Source organism: Epinephelus moara, chromosome 3 (assembly GCF_006386435.1).
Source record: "Epinephelus moara isolate mb chromosome 3, YSFRI_EMoa_1.0, whole genome shotgun sequence".
Classification (NCBI taxonomy): domain Eukaryota; kingdom Metazoa; phylum Chordata; class Actinopteri; order Perciformes; family Serranidae; genus Epinephelus; species Epinephelus moara.
Window position 1 is genome coordinate 453,545 of NC_065508.1, and position 19,986 is coordinate 473,530.

The 19,986-nt window shown below is 46.2% G+C and overlaps 1 protein-coding gene across 2 annotated transcripts in view; it reads right to left on the reverse strand.

Annotated features, from left to right (window-relative positions):
* LOC126385636 (A disintegrin and metalloproteinase with thrombospondin motifs 2-like) overlaps window positions 1-19,656 on the reverse strand; it is a 38,864-nt gene extending 19,208 nt beyond the window's left edge. The window contains exons 1-10 of one of the 2 annotated variants that reach the window (XM_050037468.1): window positions 19,463-19,656; window positions 14,477-14,967; window positions 12,466-12,643; window positions 6,162-6,268; window positions 5,452-5,535; window positions 2,427-2,510; window positions 1,728-1,881; window positions 1,235-1,340; window positions 871-1,014; window positions 568-700 (exon numbers count right to left, since the gene is read on the reverse strand). In XM_050037468.1, coding sequence (XP_049893425.1) covers window positions 568-700; window positions 871-1,014; window positions 1,235-1,340; window positions 1,728-1,881; window positions 2,427-2,510; window positions 5,452-5,535; window positions 6,162-6,268; window positions 12,466-12,643; window positions 14,477-14,967; window positions 19,463-19,547 — 1,566 coding nt within the window. In that variant the 5' untranslated portion in view covers window positions 19,548-19,656. Of the gene's footprint in view, window positions 1-567; window positions 701-870; window positions 1,015-1,234; window positions 1,341-1,694; window positions 1,882-2,426; window positions 2,511-5,451; window positions 5,536-6,161; window positions 6,269-12,465; window positions 12,644-14,476; window positions 14,968-19,462 lie in introns of both variants that reach the window. The other variant, XM_050037458.1, reaches the window with a different exon arrangement.
* Window positions 19,657-19,986: the final 330 nt, after the last annotated feature.

The window sequence follows — 19,986 nt, forward strand, 5'->3', positions numbered from 1 at the left end:
CACTATGGACACTTTATGGACACCACAGCTGTCTGCTGTTTTGCACATACAATCACTTGCACTAGATGTGCTCCCTTTATCCACTGCTCATTTTCATTCACTGCTGCTCATTATTATCCACTTCCTATTATTTTTATTATTATTATTATTGTTATTGTTATTTATCACCGTCTCTTGGATTTTTGTACTTATTTGCATGCCTAGTTATTTAAGTTTTTTAAGTTTAAATTTTGAAATCTTTAATCTGACTCTTTCCCCTTGACTGCTGTAACACTGGAATTTCTCAATTATGGGATCAATAAAGGTTTATCTTATTTCTTATCTTATCTTATGGATGGACAACCTGACAACATGATGCCTCTGGTGGCGTCTATCACCGGAGCGGAGGCATGGAACTCTTTAAGAAGAGGAGGGGACTCATCTGCAGCAGTTTTTGCTATAGAAACCATGCTCGCAGTGTCACTGAAAATGGTAAAGGTCACAGTGCAAGAGGTCAAAGGTCACCTCTAATTAGATGATGTGGGGGCACACAGACAGACAGACAGACAGACAGACAGACAGACGTACCGCAGTACAGAGGCTGTATCCTGGTCCGAAGTCGAAGCGACACTGTTGGTCCATGGAGTACTGAAACCCCGGCAACTGAGGCTGAGCCGGCCAATCATGGTGGAACGGGTCGTCACGGAGACAGTCGTAGGTACTGAAAAAACAGGCAGGCAGGCAGGCAGGCAGGCAGGCAGGCAGGCAGGCAGGCAGGCAGACAGACAGACAGACAGACAGACAGACAGGCAGGCTGTTACCGCTGAACAGACTGAAGTGTTTCTGTAGTTTACAGTAGTTACATGTGTTAGCTATATACGTAGTACTCACTGCAGGTACTGGTGCAGCTCCCTCCAGCTGCAGCGGGACCAGTGGTATCGATGGAAGGTGGCTTGAACCCGCGGAGACATGATGCTGCCCACCGGCACATCGTCAGCACAGTCATTTGCCTCACCGTCATGCTCCATCCCTAACCTGAGACAGACAGATTGATGGACAGGTGATGATACAGGTCAGTCTGTTATTGTCTCTACCTGGACACTCAGAAGTCATTATGGTCTCTGCGTGGACACCTGGGAGTCAGCCATCATTGTTTCCACACCTGAGAGTCATTCTGATGTTGTGGTGAATTCATGTTTGGTTGTGTAGTAGTTGTGGTGTAGTGTCAATAAGTGTGTATGTTTGTAATTCTCACACGTGTCCTGTTTCGTGGGCAGCTACGAACGCTGAAGAAAACCCATCTTCAAAGACGAGGACGCAACTCCGATGCAAGTGACACATTCCTGTAACTGGAGCGTACCCTGCAGAGACAGGTCAAAAGGTTAAAAGGTCCGAGGTCAGGGGTCAGAGATCAGGGTCTGCTCAGGTGGTTGGTGTTAGTAGTAGTACTTGTATTAGTACTGGTACTACTAGCGGCAGAATCCTGCATGCCAAAGCAGCCAAACTCTGTCCTGATCAGGCAGGTGGTGTTAGTGGTACTATATGTAGTATCCTGCATGACCCACTGGGAAAACTCCTGCCATGTCAGGTAGATGGTGGTTGTAATAGTACTTGCAGTATTAGCAGTAGTACCCTGTGTGCCAGAAGACCAAACTTTTGCCTGGTCAGGTAGACAGTAGTAGCAGTAATAGTAGCAGTAGTAGTAGGAGTAGTACTTGCAGTATTAGTGGAGGTATTAGCAGTAGTACCCTGCATGCCGGAGGGGCCGAACTCCTGCCTGGTCAGGTAGATTGTGTGGTCGTGCTGCTCGGCATGACTCGTCTCCTTGTGCTGGAGATACGACCATCCACAGACATTCTCCAGACTCTTCTGGGGGTTCCCCACAGAGATCAGCTCCTGGGACTGATGGACGGAAATTTTACGAACACTCTGATGCGTAACGGAGAGCAAACCTTTAAAGAACAGAATTTGTTCTTGCACAGATTGCCCGGGGCGTTAATGCAGGATTTATGTGTTCTGTTAAACACAGAGGTACCACACAGCATGGACAACCAAAGGGACATAAAACTAGCTACAAAAACCACTTATCTCTAAACCAAACACTGAAAAGTGGGTTTTACCTCAGGATGGATAACAGTAGTAACCAGAGAGTTTAGAAGTATTTTGACAATGTTTAATGTTCAGCAAACACCGCCTTCCCGACCCTCTTTATCTCTGAACTGTCACAGAGCTGGTTATATGAAATCAGGATTAATTACGTGATCAGTCTAAAGCTAACTAAAGCCAAACTGCTCTTGGTTTAAACAGAAAAACCCCCCTGACATCTCACGACACAGACTTCTATAAGCCGGTTCTACAGGAGGGCCCACAGAGCACAAAGCAGTACACAAGTCCATCCTGAATAAAGAAACCATCAGTAGCTTTGAAACAGATTCAGTGTTTCCTACCTTTGATGGAGACAACATGATGATCCTGACCAGGACGATGTTGACATTGGCACCCAGAGAATGATCCTGATAGATCTCATTAACCTGGTACAGACAGACGTGTTGCTGTAAATATGACTCAGATTCAGATTAAGAATATTTTATTACTCCCAAAAGAGCAGTTAATTTCTATAGCCGATCCCATCCATGTAAATAGAATAAATAAATACATACACTAACAGCAGCAATCAGACATCAACATGTCAGTGACAGTAAGTGCACAGATCAATGGGCTGCTACAACAGGAGCTATGACCCCACTGGTGGCTTAGATACTATCAGCATTTAGTAGCCTGGAAGCAAAATGAATAAAGGAATTGACGTATGATTTGTTTTCCGTGCAGGAGCATCATGGCGCCGGCCTGAGGGCATCACTGAGAAGTCCTTGAAAAGTACATGATCAGGTTATCATTAAGTTAAGTCCATTGATTCATCTGACCATCTTTTCTAAACAAACTCTGAATTCTACATTTCTTTTTAGGATTAACCTCCTGGAACTTTCCAGGGGCACCACATAATTGTGGCGGAGGGGTTTCCTGTTACGTGCAGCACCAAATCATGGAAAGGTCACTGTGGTAAACTGGTTCCAGCTGAGAGACCAGATGCAGAGCGATTCACTTGTCATGACCACAGGAGGTAAATTAGGGCCCTGTCCTAGGACCAAACTTGGTAGGTCTCAAAGGTGAGTGCCTGAGGGGTGACCTTTGACCCATGGGGCCTGGTCAGACTGATCCCAAACAAAACAGTGGCTGACCCTAAATCAAAGAGAGGATCAAGAGTTGACTGTGAATCCAGCTGAGCTGCACCTGAGCCAAAACTGCAAGAACTTTTCCTGTTACCCATGGGTCACAGCCAGAAGCTAGCCGCTGTCTGATGTGGTGGCAACACAAGAGGACTAAAGTAGTCGATAAAGTCATATGACTTAAGAAGAAAGGTCTCTCAGTATGAAAGACCAGGAGACACCTGAGTCAGACAGGTAAAGAGTCTGTAAGGACTGCAGCTTCTGTGGCAGAGGAAGCAAAAACTCAAGGGAACGATGAGTAAGAGAATATTAAAGCCTCACATCCCTCTGGGTTTGGGGGGAGTTACTGCCTCAGGCAAAGGAGCTCGAATATCTCAGGGTTTTGTTCATGAGTGGAAATAGAACATAATGTGAGATGGATCGGTGGTTTGGTGCGGCATCTGCAGTGATGTATGCACTGCACTGGACCACCGTGGTTCAGAGGAAGCTGGGCCAGAAGGCAAAGCTTTTGATGTCCTGGTCCATCTCCGTCCCAACCCTCACCTATGGTCATGAGCTCTGGGTAGTGACTGAAAGAATGAGGTCACAGATACAAGCGTGTGAAATGAGTTTCCTCTGTAGGGTGTCTGGGCTCAGCCTTAGAGATAGGGGGAGGAGTCAGACATCTGGAGGGAGCTCGGAGTAGAGCTGCTGCTCCTTCATGTTGAGGTGGTTCAACATCTGATGTCATCTACGTCAAGCTGGAACGACCATCGTTAAACAGAGGGGGTGGCTTATGACACCACTTATTATCCACCTACAATGCAGTCTTGGGATCCCTCCCCAGACCACTTCACACCCATTCACCCCTGTTCCCACCTGACCCTAATGACTCACATGGTGGCCAGGTGGGCTAATGACTCACAATGTGACCTTAACGACTCTGAAACTAAGAGCTCACGTGACCCCTACAACTCTGCAAGGGTTCCCACCCACACAGGGTTTAAAGCCTGCAACTCCGTACCAGTCATTTAGAACTGAAGAAGCTTCTTGGATGAGAGATGAAACATCTTCAAGAAACGCAAGCAAGTCCAGTTGCCTACGATATTAGCACTTACAATGATAATAGATGGATCTCTGTGTCTGGTCAAAATATCATTGTAAACTGACAGGAGTGAATTAATTCATCCTGAGTTCTGAAGGTGTCCAGGTCCACTGTCACATAGGGGGTCGGGGTCAGAGCCCATGAACTCACAGGCAGTGGTTCCCCTTTTATAAAACAGGCAGACCATGTAGAGGACATATTCGATACAGCTGAGTTTCACACTGTTTCTGTCGAGGGAAAGCTGAGAAACTTTACACCAGGGAGCAGAATCAGCGGTCAGTTCTTACTCCTTCCTCATCAAATAAGGCCGCTTTGTCAGTGACATCAGTGTCAGGTACCAACGCACAAAGGCGCATTTCATGGTGGTATGATATGCACTGGGCAGCTATGTTTGACTCTGTCGGGAACAACCAAACTCTTTAATTACCACCACTTTGTCAGTGGATGTCGGTGTCAGACACAGACGCACTGAGAGACAGTCATGCACTGTGACAGTATGATACGCTGCAGGTGGTGCCGCCAGCAACTACCATAGTGTAAAGACAGAACAAGTCTGTATGAGGTCGGCGGGTCAAACAAACTCCGGACTTTGACTCGAGAGGTCACTGTTCATTTCCTGTGTGAAAGTGAAAGTCAATGGAGTTATTTTAATAACAACATAGTGTGCTAGTTTGTGTAGCATGCTACGCTAATAATATATGTCACATGATATATATCTCGTGACGTGACATTACGTCAGTAACAACCAGATTTATTTTAAGTTTATTTTGAAAAAGACTGTACGCATGTATGAACCTGTTAATTTCCTGTGATAATGGAAGTTTATTTTGAAAAGAACATCCCAATCTGACTCAGGAGAATATGTAGCATGTCATATTTTGATGTTTAAGTCCACTAACAAAGCAGCTGTATTTGATGAGTTGTGATGAGAACTTGTTTGGATCAGAGACTGTGTCCTGGTGGTCAAACAGTCGACCAGCTCATCACCAGAGGGATGATGGGAGTTTGACCATCCAAAGTTTTTGTGAATGTGGAGATGATCAGCTCCTCTTTGAGTTTACCTTTCAGCAGCTGATAAAACCTCCACTCTTCATCACTGAGGCATCATCATCATCTACATTAACCCTTCAATCAAAAATCTGTGTGTATGTCTTGACTTACGATGTTCATGAGTGTCAGGAGATATTTCTGAATGTGGTCTCGGCCGTGGAAAAGAAGGACAGAATAATCCACAGCTAACAGAACCTGGAGGAGGAAAAGACAGCAGCAGCAGGGAGGTTAAAACATTCAGTAAACTCTACATTCATGAGTTCATCAGCCTCCATCTCAGACAGATCATCATCCTCCATCTCAAACAGATCATCATCCTCCATCTCAGACAGATCATCAGCCTCCATCTCAGACAGATCATCATCCTCCATCTCAAACAGATCATCATCCTCCATCTCAAACAGATCATCAGCCTCCATCTCAGACAGATCATCATCCTCCATCTCAGACAGATCATCATCCTCCATCTCAAACAGATCATCAGCCTCCATCTCAAACAGTTCATCATCCTCCATCTCAAACAGATCATCAGCCTCCATCTCAGACAGATCACTGACCTCGATGTTAAACAGTTCATCAGCCTCCATCTCAAACAGATCATCATCCTCCATCTCAAACAATTCATCATCCTCCATCTCAAACAGATCATCATCCTCCATCTCAAACAGTTCATCAGCCTCCATCTCAAACAATTCATCATCCTCCATCTCAAACAATTCATCATCCTCCATCTCAAACAGTTCATCATCCTCCATCTCAGACAGATCATCATCCTCCATCTCAAACAGTTCATCAGCCTCCATCTCAGACAGATCACTGACCTCGATGTTAAACAGTTCAGCCTCTTCAATGTAGCGCCGTTGTCGAGCTGATCCGGATCCGGACCACAGGATGTTCTGTTCCAGGATCAGAGGATCTAAAAGAGGACCTGCAGACAAACAGAGGACAGATCTCAATTAGTTACACTCAGAGGAATGAGGGGACTCCTTCTGTTCATCAGTCATCTCACACAGTGGCTCATTTTCATCACTTACTAACATTAGATTTTAGTTTTATACAGAGGTGAATTCTCGCGCCCTCAGGCAACCTCCTAGGGACCTTATTTTGGACAAATATTTATGGCAGTCCAGAGAGACAAAGAATTTTAGATCCTGTTTGAATCATGCTATAAATGACACGTATGATGTTCATTCACTCACTGGAGATCACTAAACTAAATGATACCATGACAAACTGTGAAAATTATATTTTAATTTGACAGTTATTATTCATTTTATGATTAATGGCACAGTTCAAACTGGATCGAAAAGTTATTTGTCTCCCCCCGTGGACTACTGTACGTATTTTCTCTGAAATAAGGTCCCGTGGTGGTCGACCAGAAGGAGAGGGACTTCACCTCTGTGTTGTCAGTTATCTGGATGGATACCTGGACAACTGAACTTACTGACTCTCAGGTGACCTCACTGACAACTTTCAGAGACTTGGCGTTCAAATCAAAGGATTGATCATGTCATTTTTTTGGAGTACAAATCTCATGGGTTGGACTATGGCAACCTAAGCCTAGCTTAAAGAGTCTCAGGTAACTCTAACAAGTCTCAGGTGACCTGAGGGACGGTCGACCTCAGTATCTGTGATGTTGTTTAGTAAATGGCACTGTGATGAGCGGTGACTGTCAGGGACAGTGTCCTGCAGCAGTCTCTGTCCTCATGTGTCCCTGTCTCATGTATCAGAGGTTAAAACCAGCTGAGTCATGGCTGATCTGAGGACGGACAGAAACAGATGTCGGCCTCTGCAGGTGTTTGGTTGCTATAAATAAATCAGTGAGCAGCAAGCAGAACGAATCTCAGAAGCATTTAATGTTTAACTGCGAACAGACCTGAGGTCAGATGTTGGAGCGGAGCTGTGTTTTCATTGGTCCGTGAAGGAACTGTGGTGACAGCGTCCTCTACAGGCTGCAGTGTTGGTTACAGCCTCAGTGTGAAGGTGATGGAAACACAGTGAAACAGCTGTGTGTTGATCTCAGTCCCTGCTGTGAGCTCAGTGGGGGGGGGGGCAGATAGTTCTCCTCAGTAATGTTCTAAACATGGATCTAAAATAACAGACGTCGGGTCAACACCCTGAAACATGAGCACATGTTCTCACTGAGACTAAACACGCAGGTCAACGCTCTGTCGTCCACTGAACCTGAGCACAAATAACGTTTCAGTTTGGCTTTTCTGTCTCTGCACCCAGATGTGAATCATCTCTCAGTTTCCACATTATGTGACGATGTGTTAGTAAACAACAGCAGAAGCTGCGCCTGTCCAACATCTGTTGGAATGTCCAAAAAAACATCCCACAGCAGGTTCACCATGCCAACAGCAGTAACAGCACGCACACAATGTCACAACCACAGAAGAAGAAAATGTTCAAATAAAAACTTCAAACAAACTCATGGCACGTCTCTGGTCTTCAGATTTAATGTGTCACATGTTGGAGTGACAGTTTAACCTCCTGAGACCCTGCGTCCTCACATGAGGACGTCACATTCTGGGCTTCATCCTGCTTCACTCAGACCTGTTGTCCTCCATCGTGGACACTCTCTGTCCCACCTAGTGGTAGTGAGACCACAATAAACTAATCCATGTTAAAAACAAGATGGCTTAATTATCATCTTGTTTGAGGACGTTGGAACTTGGTTTGTTGAGGAGGTCTCAAATATAAAACAGTGTGTAGGACCCAAACTAAAAATGTGCGTACGAACAAAAGCCAAAAAAATATTCAGCAGTTTCTACACTCAGGCTCCACCTCACCATCTGCGTCACCAGTTTCCTGTCTCCAGTAAGCACGGGTCAAAATTTCTCCCATCAAGTTTTATTTTCAAAGATTACAACTTTCTCGTGTCAAGTGATGTTCGCCTCTTTCAGGCCTTGATTTGTGCGTCCGCAGTGTTTATAAACGAGACATCAGCTGATTCACAACAGAAAAACACTGAAGACAGATATTTGACCTTATCAATCAGTATGTTTCTGACTCTGCTTGTTGTGCTGGAGCTGCTGATGTGAACACATGAATGTCTCTATCTAGAGTCAGTGTTTGGTTTGTCCGTTCTGGGCTACTGTAGAAACATGGTGGTGCACCATGGCGCTCTCTGTAGACGAGGACCTGCTCGGATAAAAACGTCTCATTCTGAGGGAACAAGAACACAGCTGATTATATTCTGACACACTGGAGATTTAATGCTATGTGAGGACGGAGGAGTTGGTTTCTGTTTGTCAGATCTTCTGTTTATAAATCTCTTGGCAGATATTATATTTATAAAAATGTTCATTTAGAATATTATTGTCAGACTGAGTCACAGTTCAGAGAATTAAAAGCCATCTGTGACTTTTTCATGGTGTCTGAACTTCAACATGTTCCAGGATGTTTTTATTGACTGAATTCTCTTCTTGACATTTCTGTTTGGTTTGTGTCCTGATGCTGATGATGATGATGATGATGATGATGATGAAGTCCTGATGTGAGACTGCTGAGCGCTGCAGAGGAGTCGGACACAGAACCTGATCAACTCTTTGGTTATTTAATATTTCTGTGTTTGAAACATGACGCTGCTTATATAACCACTGAGTTTTTATAAAAACATCTGCTGTGGAGGAAATGACATCAGAGCCTATGAGGTCACAGGGTACCGCCGGAGGCTCAGGACGAGTTGAACTGAGGTGAAGTAAAACTGTATCCTCATTGGCTGACACTGTTTTGAAGACAAACAGAATTCAGTGAGTGAGAAGACGAAGAATTCAGGAGCTGAAGTATTCGTCAGCTCCGAGTCCAAAACCTCCAAAACCTCCAAACCTCCACAGCTCTGAAGCTCCGACTGCCACGTCGCAGCCCACTGACTCTGTGTGTGTGTGTGTGTGTGTGTGTGTTGTAAAGCTCCGATGTCTCTGCCAAGTTTCCTGGAACAATTTCTCTGTTTTCAGTTTGATTCTTTCCTCCTGCAGATATTTTAAAGGAACTGCGCTGTGAAAAAACACATGAAGTGTTTGTGATGAGAGCTGCAGAGACTCAACTGAATCTACGTTTTATCTTTTCTAAAGCTGACGAGTTCCTGTCAGAACATCACAGCCTGTAATTACAGAGAAGCTCTTACTCTCTATATGTTGATGTGACTGAATCTACTGACGGGTCTGAAAATCACACCAGTCAGCTCTGATTTAACGACACGTCCAGAAAACTGTGAAAATAAAACTGTTTCCATCCACAGCTGCTGTGTGAATGTCAGCTCACTGGTTCATGGAGACAAAAAGTACAAATACTGCAGAACAGAAATACTGTTGATGTTTCTCAGAGTCAAAGAAGGATCCTTCAACTCAATGTAAAAGAGGCTCCGTCATCAAATCAAAGGACTGTTCCAACATCAAGGATCCTTCGACCACTTCAACTGTGGTCCTTCCTTCAGAGAATTTACATGTGTGTATCCTCTGCAGGCATCAAGTACCCACAATTCTTTGTGTGAGATTTGCCTGAATTGAAGGCGGAGCCTCTTCAATGACTCACACCTGGGCACACGCTAACCTGTTCCAACATGTGTTCAGGTCTCACGAGGTCTCACCGAGACTCTGCCGGACCCGACCCCCGTCCGTGTCCTGTCCTGGTAGTCCTGTCCTACCAAGGAAGCATCTTTCACTTTGAGAAGCACTGACTGTCACAAGTCAAAGTCTTGTATTCAATTCCTTATTAAAGTCAATGTTACATCAGATTTGTGCAGAATGAGTACATGAACTGTTACCAATACTTTGATGGTGCGTTCACACCTCACCTGTTTGGTTCAGTTAAAACAAAGTCAGGTTTGCTTGTTAGTGCAGTTTGTTTGAGCTGATGTGAAAGCTGTCAGTCGAACACTGGTGTGGACCAAACAACCGAACCAAAACCACTCCAAAAGCTGGATCTGGGTCTGTCTCCAAACAGACTCTGGTGCGGTTCGTTTGTGGTGTGAGAGCCAACAAATCAATCAAATAAAAAAAAGAGCTCTGAGAGAGGTGAGTTCACAGTGAGCACCAACAGACATCATCAGTAGAGTGTAGATAACATGATTTTCAGAGACAGGAAGCAGAACTTGTTTCATCCGAACTGAATCTGAGATTTTAATGACGTGAATGAAGACATGAAAACAAATCTCTTGCGACAGCTGCAGCTGAACAGCATGAGGTGTGATGGGAACAGACTGCAGAGTTAATAGGTAATGTGAAGTGATGTGATGTCATGTGATGAGGTCATGTGTCTAACATACGGAAGCTGTTTATATCTACCTGATCTTTGAGGTCTGATCTCTACCTGATCTTTGAGGTCTGATCTCTACCTGATGTTTGGGGTCTGATCTCTACGTGATGTTTGGGGTCTGATCTCTACATGATGTTTGAGGTCTGATCTCTACCTGATGTTTGAGGTCTGATCTCTACCTGATCTTTGAGATCTGATCTCTACTTGATGTTTGAGGTCTGATCTCTATCTGATGTTTGAGGTCTGATCTCTACTTGATGTTTGAGGTCTGATCTCGACCTGATGTTTGAGGTCTGATCTCTACCTGATGTTTGAGGTCTGACCTCTATCTGATGTTTGAGGTCTGATCTCTACCTGATGTTTGAGGTCTGAACTCTACCTGATGTTTGAGGTCTGATCTCTATCTGATGTTTGAGGTCTGATCTCTACCTGATCTTTGAGGTCTGATCTCTATCTGATGTTTGGGGTCTGATCTCTACCTGATCTTTGAGGTCTGATCTCTACATGATGTTTGGGGTTTGATCTCTACCTGATCTTTGAGGTGTGATCTCTACATGATGTTTGAGGTCTGATCTCTACCTGATCTTTGAGGTCTGATCTCTACCTGATCTTTGAGGTGTGATCTCTACATGATGTTTGAGGTCTGATCTCTACCTGATCTTTGAGGTCTGATCTCTACATGATTTTGAGGTCTGATCTCTACCTGATCTTTGAGGTCTGGTCTCTACATGATGTTTGAGGTCTGATCTCTACCTGATCTTTGAGGTCTGGTCTCTACTTGATGTTTGAGGTCTGATCTCTACTTGATGTTTGAGGTCTGATCTCTACCTGATGTTTGGGGTCTGATCTCTACCTGATGTTTGAGGTCTGATCTCTACCTGATCTTTGAGGTCTGATCTCTACTCGATATTTGAGGTCTGATCTCTACCTGATATTTGAGGTCTGATCTCTACCTGATGTTTGAGGTCTGATCTCTATCTGATGTTTAAGGTCTGATCTCTACCTGATAATAAACAGTCAAAAAGCAGGATTTGATTGAAACAGTTGTTCAGTTTTATTTTCACTGTTTTTCTGGAGACTTTGGTTGGAAACCCGAGAACAGGTGTGTGCTGTTGTGTCTTGGATTCAAGGTGAACTGAAATACAAGTACCTCAAAATGATACTCCAGAACAGTACGTGACCGTATTTTGTCACTTTGCAGCGGCGCAGAAGAAGTTGAAGAGGCGTTTATTAAATGTTGGACCTGCACCTTACTGTCTACTGGAACATGACCTGACCTGTCTCACCTTACTGTCTGCTGGAACATGACCTGGCCTGTCTCACCTCACTGTCTACTGGACCATGACCTGGCCTGTCTCACCTCACTGTCTACTGGAACAGGACCTGGCCTGTCTCACCTCACTGTCTACTGGAACATGACCTGGCCTGTCTCACGTCACTGTGTACTGGAACATGACCTGGCCTGTCTCACCTCACTGTGTACGGGAACATGACCTGGCCTGTCTCACCTCGCTGTCTACTGGAACATGACCTGGCCTGTCTCACCTCGCTGTCTACTGGAACATGACCTGACCTGTCTCACCTCGCTGTCTACTGGAACATGACCTAACCTGTCTCACCTCGCTGTCTACTGGAACATGACCTAACCTGTCTCAGCTCACTGTCTACTGGAACATGACCTGGCCTGTCTCACCTCACTGTCTACTGGAACATGACCTGACCTGTCTCACCTCACTGTCTACTGGAACATGACCTGGCCTGTCTCACCTCACTGTCTACTAGTAAAAATGTAATAATAAAGCTTTTTGAAGTTTGTGTTTGATCCTGCACATGACAAATAGATGACATCATTTAATTTGAACTGACCTCTGATGAAGTCGTCGGCTGTTTGATTGGCAGACGGTTGTTTCTTTATGATGGCTGATGAGCGATAAACAATGTGCTGTCTTCCTCCCTCCTCCCCCTCCTCTTCCTCTCTTCCTGTCTGCCATCGATCCAACGGCTCAATGAAAAACTCCTCATGACCCGTCCGGATTAACCCCGCCTGCACATGGAGAGACAGATGTTAATCCACTGGTTAATCCACCGGTTAATTTACCATTTAATCTATTTAATCTGATGTCAGTCAGCATTACTTAACTGTTAGTCAGCGTTATTTAAATGGTAGTCAGTGTTATTTGAATGTTAGCATCATTTGACTATTAAGGCCCTGACACACCAAGCCGACGGTCGGCCGTCGACCAAAGTCAGGCCGTCGGTGAGCGTCTGTCGCCCTAGTTTTTGCGGTGTGTCCCACACCGTCGGCACTTAAGCGTCGGCGGCTTTTCAGCCGATTGAGCATGTTGAATCAGCGGCTGCACAGATAGGAAACCCCTCGGCTGACGCGTAGATGTACCACTCTCTCACTCCGCTCTCTCTCACGCAGGCGCAGAACATACGTGCTACTTGGCCGTCGGATGTAGTCCGTGTAGTGTTTTCAAATGCAACTGACACAGGGCGACGTGAGGCAACGTAGACGACGCAACAGTTGGCTTTCGTCGCCACTAGTTCTTTATTTAGGCATTATTTAAATGTGAGTCAGCATTATTTGAATGTTAGCATTATTTGAATGTGAGTCAGCAGTATTTAACTGTTAGTCAGCATTATTTGAATGTTAGCATTATTAAAATGTAAGTCAGCATTATTTGAATGTTAGTCAGCATCATTTAACTGTTAGTCACTATTTTCTAACTGTTAGTCAGCATTTTTTTAAATATTAGTCAGCATTATTTAAATGTAGGTCAACGTTATTTAAATGTGAGTCAGCATTATTTAAATGTGAGTCAGCAGTATTTAAATGTTAGCTTTACTTAAATATTAGTCAACATTATTTAAATGAGTCAGCACTTTTTAAATGTTAGTCAGCATTATTTAAATGTGAGTCAACGTTATTTAAATGTGAGTCAGCAGTATTTAAATGTGAGTCAGCATTATCTGAATGCTAGTCAACACTTTTTAAATGTTGCTGTATGACACAGGGACGAACAGATGTATTTATCGTGATGTGTTCAGGTGTCCCTGTTGTTTTTGTTTCTGATCAGTCTGATGAATCGCTATTGCTTTAAGCAGGGAAATGTTCCTGTTTTTTCTGTGTGTCTTTAAACGCCTGTCATCTTTCCTTCACATCTGGCTTCAATCAGCTGGCTCTGCTCACACTGTAAGAAGTGAAGGTAAGCTGGGACACAGTGTCACAGAGCTGACGGACGTAAAGTGTGTGATGTTTTACAGTGTTTGGTTTGTGTCTCTGCAGGTCTGAATCTGTCTCACATGAAGAGACGTGTTTCTGTTTCTGCTGTTGGACAAACTTTCACCAGCTGCTGCTCAACAGCTTTATTCTTATTAAACTACTTTTATTATCTTTATTAAGTTTCCTTCATTTAGACCATGATTTATACTTTTGTTTATGACTCTTCTTCTTAATGTTAATAACATGTTCATAACCTGTTAATGATGTGTTAATGATGTGTTGATGAGTGAGCCTCTGAGCTCAGTGAATCAGTTCATGTGTTAATCTCAGGTCAGATCATACGGAGGCTCAGAAGGCTCAAACAACACCAACAGCTGCACAAACATCTGCCTCCATCAGCAGGAGGATGACGATGATGATGATGATGATGACGATGATGGTTTATGGAGACTTTGCAGCCTCATCTCGTCAAACTGTCTCACTGACCTCCGGTCTTGTTTATTTACTACTTTTATTGTTTCTGTGATGTGGAGGGAGTGAACGAGTGAATGAGTGAACCAGTGATGGAGTGAACCAGTGACAGAGTGAACCAGTGACAGAGTGAACCAGTGACAGAGTGAAGTGTTCGGGTCTCGACCAGGTGACACCTACCAGTCCGTCACAGTTGCTGATGGCGACTGACGTGTCCTCCATGTTGGACACCTCTCCTGTGTACAAACAGTCCGTGTCTCCTATTGGCTGAGAGTGTTTACTTCCTGACTCCTCCCACCACTCCATGGTGGCGGTGGGGGCGACGAGACGAGCGTTAGGACGCAGACGAAGGTGGAGCTCCTGACCGAACAACGTCACGTTGTAGAAAAGCTCCGCCTCCTCAGTCCCGTCACCCCGCCCCCTCCAGCTGCGTCCTGTTTGATTGGACAGGGACTCGTGCATGGGCGGAGACTGTTGTGATGTGGGCGTGTCTGTTCGAGTCTGTCCGCCATTGGTTGCATCAGTGGACGTGTCCTCTGTGGAGCCAGCTTGTCTTTTACTGCGGTGGTGCAGGTGGTGGGTGGAGACTGACGCCGACAGGAAACGGCCCTCTGAATTTGTCCTGATTGGGCGCACGACACTGAACTCCGACAGGACCTGATGGAGGGAACCTGAGAGACAGACATGACATCACTGCAATGTTTACTCACCTGTGGTGATGTCACTGTGATGTCATCGTGTTCACGGGTGTTAACGTAAACTGTTACCAACACTGTCAGCGACGGTGAACACCAACACTGCAGGTGTACTTCAAACATGTAGTGACAGCAGTAACTCAGAGGTGGAGGAAGTAATCAGATTATTTACTGCAGTTACAGTACTGATACCTCAAGGTAAAAATACTCAGCAACAGTCCTGTGATATCATCTGATCAGAGTATGAGTCTGAAACATCTGGACCTGAGAGCCAATCAGATCACAGCACAGTGACATCACCGTCTGTATGTGTACATTATCAGCAGCATATCTAAGGAAGGAAGGAGGCTGCCGTCTGTCCGTCTGAGGTCACAGAGGTCACACACACAGTAACACACAGACACACACACTAGTACACACAGTAACACACACACACACACACACACACACACACACACACACACACACAGAAACACATACACACACACGCGCGCGCACACACACAGACACACACAGACACACACGCACACAGACACACACAGACACACACAGACACACACACACACACGCACACACACACACACACACACACACACACACACACACACAGGGGATATGATGAAATCCGATCTCGATCCTTCACATTCCTCGAACACCAGAGACGCATAAACACAAAGATTTATGGGAAAAACGTGGAGAGGAAAATTCTGTGAGTCAGAAACAGAACAGTTTCCATCTGCTGCTGGAACCATGACCGCACATCACTGAGAACACTGGGAACACTGGGAACACCTGATACCGTTTGACCTTCACTGCAGAGGTCAGAGGTCACAGCCTGGAGGACTAAACCACACAAACAACAACAACAACAACGAAGAAGAACTATTACTGTCAGTAATCACAAGATTAACAGGAGTACCGACAGTAGTACCGACAGTAGTACCGACAGTAGTACCGACAGGAGTACTGACAGGAGTACCGACAGGAGTACAAACAGTATTACCGACAGCAGTACTGACAGGAGTACCGACAGTAGTACCGACAGGAGTACCAACGGGAGAACAAACAGTATTACCGACAGCAGTACCGACAGGAGTACGGACAGTAGTACCGACAGGCGTACCGACAGCAGTACTGACAGGAATACCGACAGTAGTACCGACAGGAGTACCGACAGTAGTACCGACAGGAGTACAAACAGTATTACCGACAGCAGTACTGACAGGAGTACCAACAGTAGTACCGACAGTAGTACCGACAGGAGTACCAACGGGAGTACAAACAGTATTACCGACAGCAGTACCGACAGGAGTACGGACAGTAGTACCGACAGGCGTACCGACAGCAGTACTGACAGGAGTACCGACAGTAGTACCGACAGGAGTACAAACAGTAGTACCGACAGCAGTACTGACGGGAGTACCGACAATAGTACCGACAGGAGTACCAACGGGAGTACAAACAGTATTACCGACAGCAGTACCGACAGTAGTACCGACAGCAGTACCAACAGGAGTACGGACAGTAGTACCGACAGGCGTACCGACAGTAGTACTGACATGAATACCGACAGGAGTACCGACAGTAGTACCGACAGCAGTACCGACAGGAGTACTGACAGGAGTACGGACAGTAGTACCGACAGGAGTAACGACAGTAGTACCGACAGCAGTACTGACAGGAGTACCGACAGCTGTACCGACAGGAGTACGGACAGTAGTACCGACAGGAGTACCGACAGTAGTACCGACAGCTGTACCGACAGGAGTACGGACAGTAGTACCGACAGGAGTACCGACAGTAGTACCGACAGCTGTACCGACAGGAGTACGGACAGTAGTACCGACAGGAGTACCGACAGTAGTACCGACAGCTGTACCGACAGGAGTACGGACAGTAGTACCGACAGGAGTACCGACAGTAGTACCGACAGCTGTACCGACAGGAGTACGGACAGTAGTACCGACAGGAGTACCGACAGTAGTACCGACAGCTGTACCGACAGGAGTACGGACAGTAGTACCGACAGGAGTACCGACAGTAGTACCGACAGCTGTACCGACAGGAGTACGGACAGTAGTACCGACAGGAGTACCGACAGTAGTACCGACAGCTGTACCGACAGGAGTACGGACAGTAGTACCGACAGGAGTACCGACAGTAGTACCGACAGCTGTACCGACAGGAGTACGGACAGTAGTACCGACAGGAGTACCGACAGTAGTACCGACAGCTGTACCGACAGGAGTACGGACAGTAGTACCGACAGGAGTACCGACAGTAGTACCGACAGCTGTACCGACAGGAGTACGGACAGTAGTACCGACAGGAGTACCGACAGTAGTACCGACAGCTGTACCGACAGGAGTACGGACAGTAGTACCGACAGGAGTACCGACAGTAGTACCGACAGCTGTACCGACAGGAGTACGGACAGTAGTACCGACAGGAGTACCGACAGTAGTACCGACAGCTGTACCGACAGGAGTACGGACAGTAGTACCGACAGGAGTACCGACAGTAGTACCGACAGCTGTACCGACAGGAGTACGGACAGTAGTACCGACAGGAGTACCGACAGTAGTACCGACAGCTGTACCGACAGGAGTACGGACAGTAGTACCGACAGGAGTACCGACAGTAGTACCGACAGCTGTACCGACAGGAGTACGGACAGTAGTACCGACAGGAGTACCGACAGTAGTACCGACAGCTGTACCGACAGGAGTACGGACAGTAGTACCGACAGGAGTACCGACAGTAGTACCGACAGCTGTACCGACAGGAGTACGGACAGTAGTACCGACAGGAGTACCGACAGTAGTACCGACAGCTGTACCGACAGGAGTACGGACAGTAGTACCGACAGGAGTACCGACAGTAGTACCGACAGCTGTACCGACAGGAGTACTGACAGGAGTACCGACAGGAGTACCGACAGTAGTACCGACAGCTGTACCGACAGGAGTACTGACAGTAGTACCGACAGGAGTACCGACAGTAGTACCGACAGCTGTACCGACAGGAGTACTGACAGGAGTACCGACAGGAGTACCGACAGTAGTACCGACAGCTGTACCGACAGGAGTACTGACAGTAGTACCGACAGGAGTACCGACAGTAGTACCGACAGCTGTACCGACAGGAGTACTGACAGGAGTACCGACAGGAGTACCGACGGTAGTACTGACAGTAGTACCGACAGCAGTACCGACAGGAGTACCAACAGCTGTACCGATAGGAGTACTGGCAGTAGTACCGACAGCAGTACTGTCAGGAGTACCAACAGTAGTACTGACAGGAGTACAGACAGTAGTAACGACAGGAGTACCGACAGTAGTACTGACAGGAGTACTGACAGGAGTACCGACAGCAGTCAGTACCGTCAGGAGTACCAACAGGAGTACCGACAGTAGTAACGACAGGAGTATGGACAGTAGTACCGACAGGAGTACCGACAGTAGTACCGACAGCTGTACCGACAGGAGTACTGACAGGAGTACCGACAGGAGTACCGAAAGGAGTACCGACAGTAGTACCGACAGGAGTACCGACAGCAGTCAGTACCGTCAGGAGTACCAACAGCTGTACCGACAGGAGTATTGGCAGGAGGACCGACAGCTGTATTGACAGGAGTACCAACAGTAGTACCGACAGTAGTACTGACAGGAGTACTGACAGGAGTACCGACAGCAGTCAGTACCGTCAGGAGTACCAACAGGAGTACCGACAGTAGTACCGACAGGAGTACGGACAGTAGTACCGACAGGAGTACCGACAGTAGTACCGACAGCTGTACCGACAGGAGTACTGACAGGAGTACCGACAGGAGTACCGAAAGGAGTACCGACAGTAGTACCGACAGGAGTACCGACAGCAGTCAGTACCGTCAGGAGTACCAACAGCTGTACCGACAGGAGTACTGGCAGGAGGACCGACAGCTGTATTGACAGGAGTACCAACAGTAGTACCGACAGTAGTACCAACAGGAGTACGGACAGTAGTACCGACAGTAGTACCAACAGCAGTACCGACAGGAGTACCGAAAGGAGTACTGACAGTAGTACCGACAGGAGTACTGACAGGAGTCCCAGGGGCAGCAGCAGTACTGGCACTACTTATCATAGCAGTTGTGTATAGAAAAACTTCAGTAACAGTAGTTCTAACAGTAGAAGTGCTAAGAAGCTGTAATAACACCATTACTGACAGTGGTAGTATCAGCAGTACCAGTAGCACCAGTAGTACCAGTAGTACCTAGAGTGATAGTAACAGTAATAATACCAGCACTGGCTCATAGTATCAGTTGCAGCAGTAACAACAGCAGTATCAGTACTACTAGCTGCAGCAGTGTGTCTCACCTGAGTGACCAGTGATGTCATACTAACAGTAACAGTAACTAGAGCAGTAATACATGGAGTAACAGTAACAGTAACAGTAGAAGCTGAGGTGTATCTGCAGTAGTGTGTCTCACCTGAGTCTTCGGTGATGTAAACTGAGTGTAAACAGTCCATCAGCAGCAAAAAGACAATAATCAATCCATAATGAAACTGGTCCATCCTGAGAGAGAAAGAGACAGACACAGACACAGACACAGACACAGACACAGAGAAAGACACGGGCTGAGAGACGGACACAGACTAAGTGTTAGCTGCTGCTGTGTGCAGACTGAACTCTCTAACAGACACTCCTCCACTCTGTCTCATTATCTCCTCCCTCTGTCTGTCTGTCTGTCTGTCTCTCCTCCCCCTCACTGCTCTGTCTCTCTGCTGCTGCTGTTAGTACTAACAGATGTAGCACTGAAAGTATGTGTAGCACTGACAGTAGATGTAGCACTGACAGTAGGTGTAGCACTAACAGTTGGTGTAGTACTGAAAGTAGGTGTAGCACTGTCTGCAGGTGTAGTACTGAAAGTAGGTGTAGCACTGTCTGTAGGTGTAGTACTGACAGTAGGTGTAGTACTGACAGTTGGTGTAGCACTGTCTGTAGGTGTAGTAC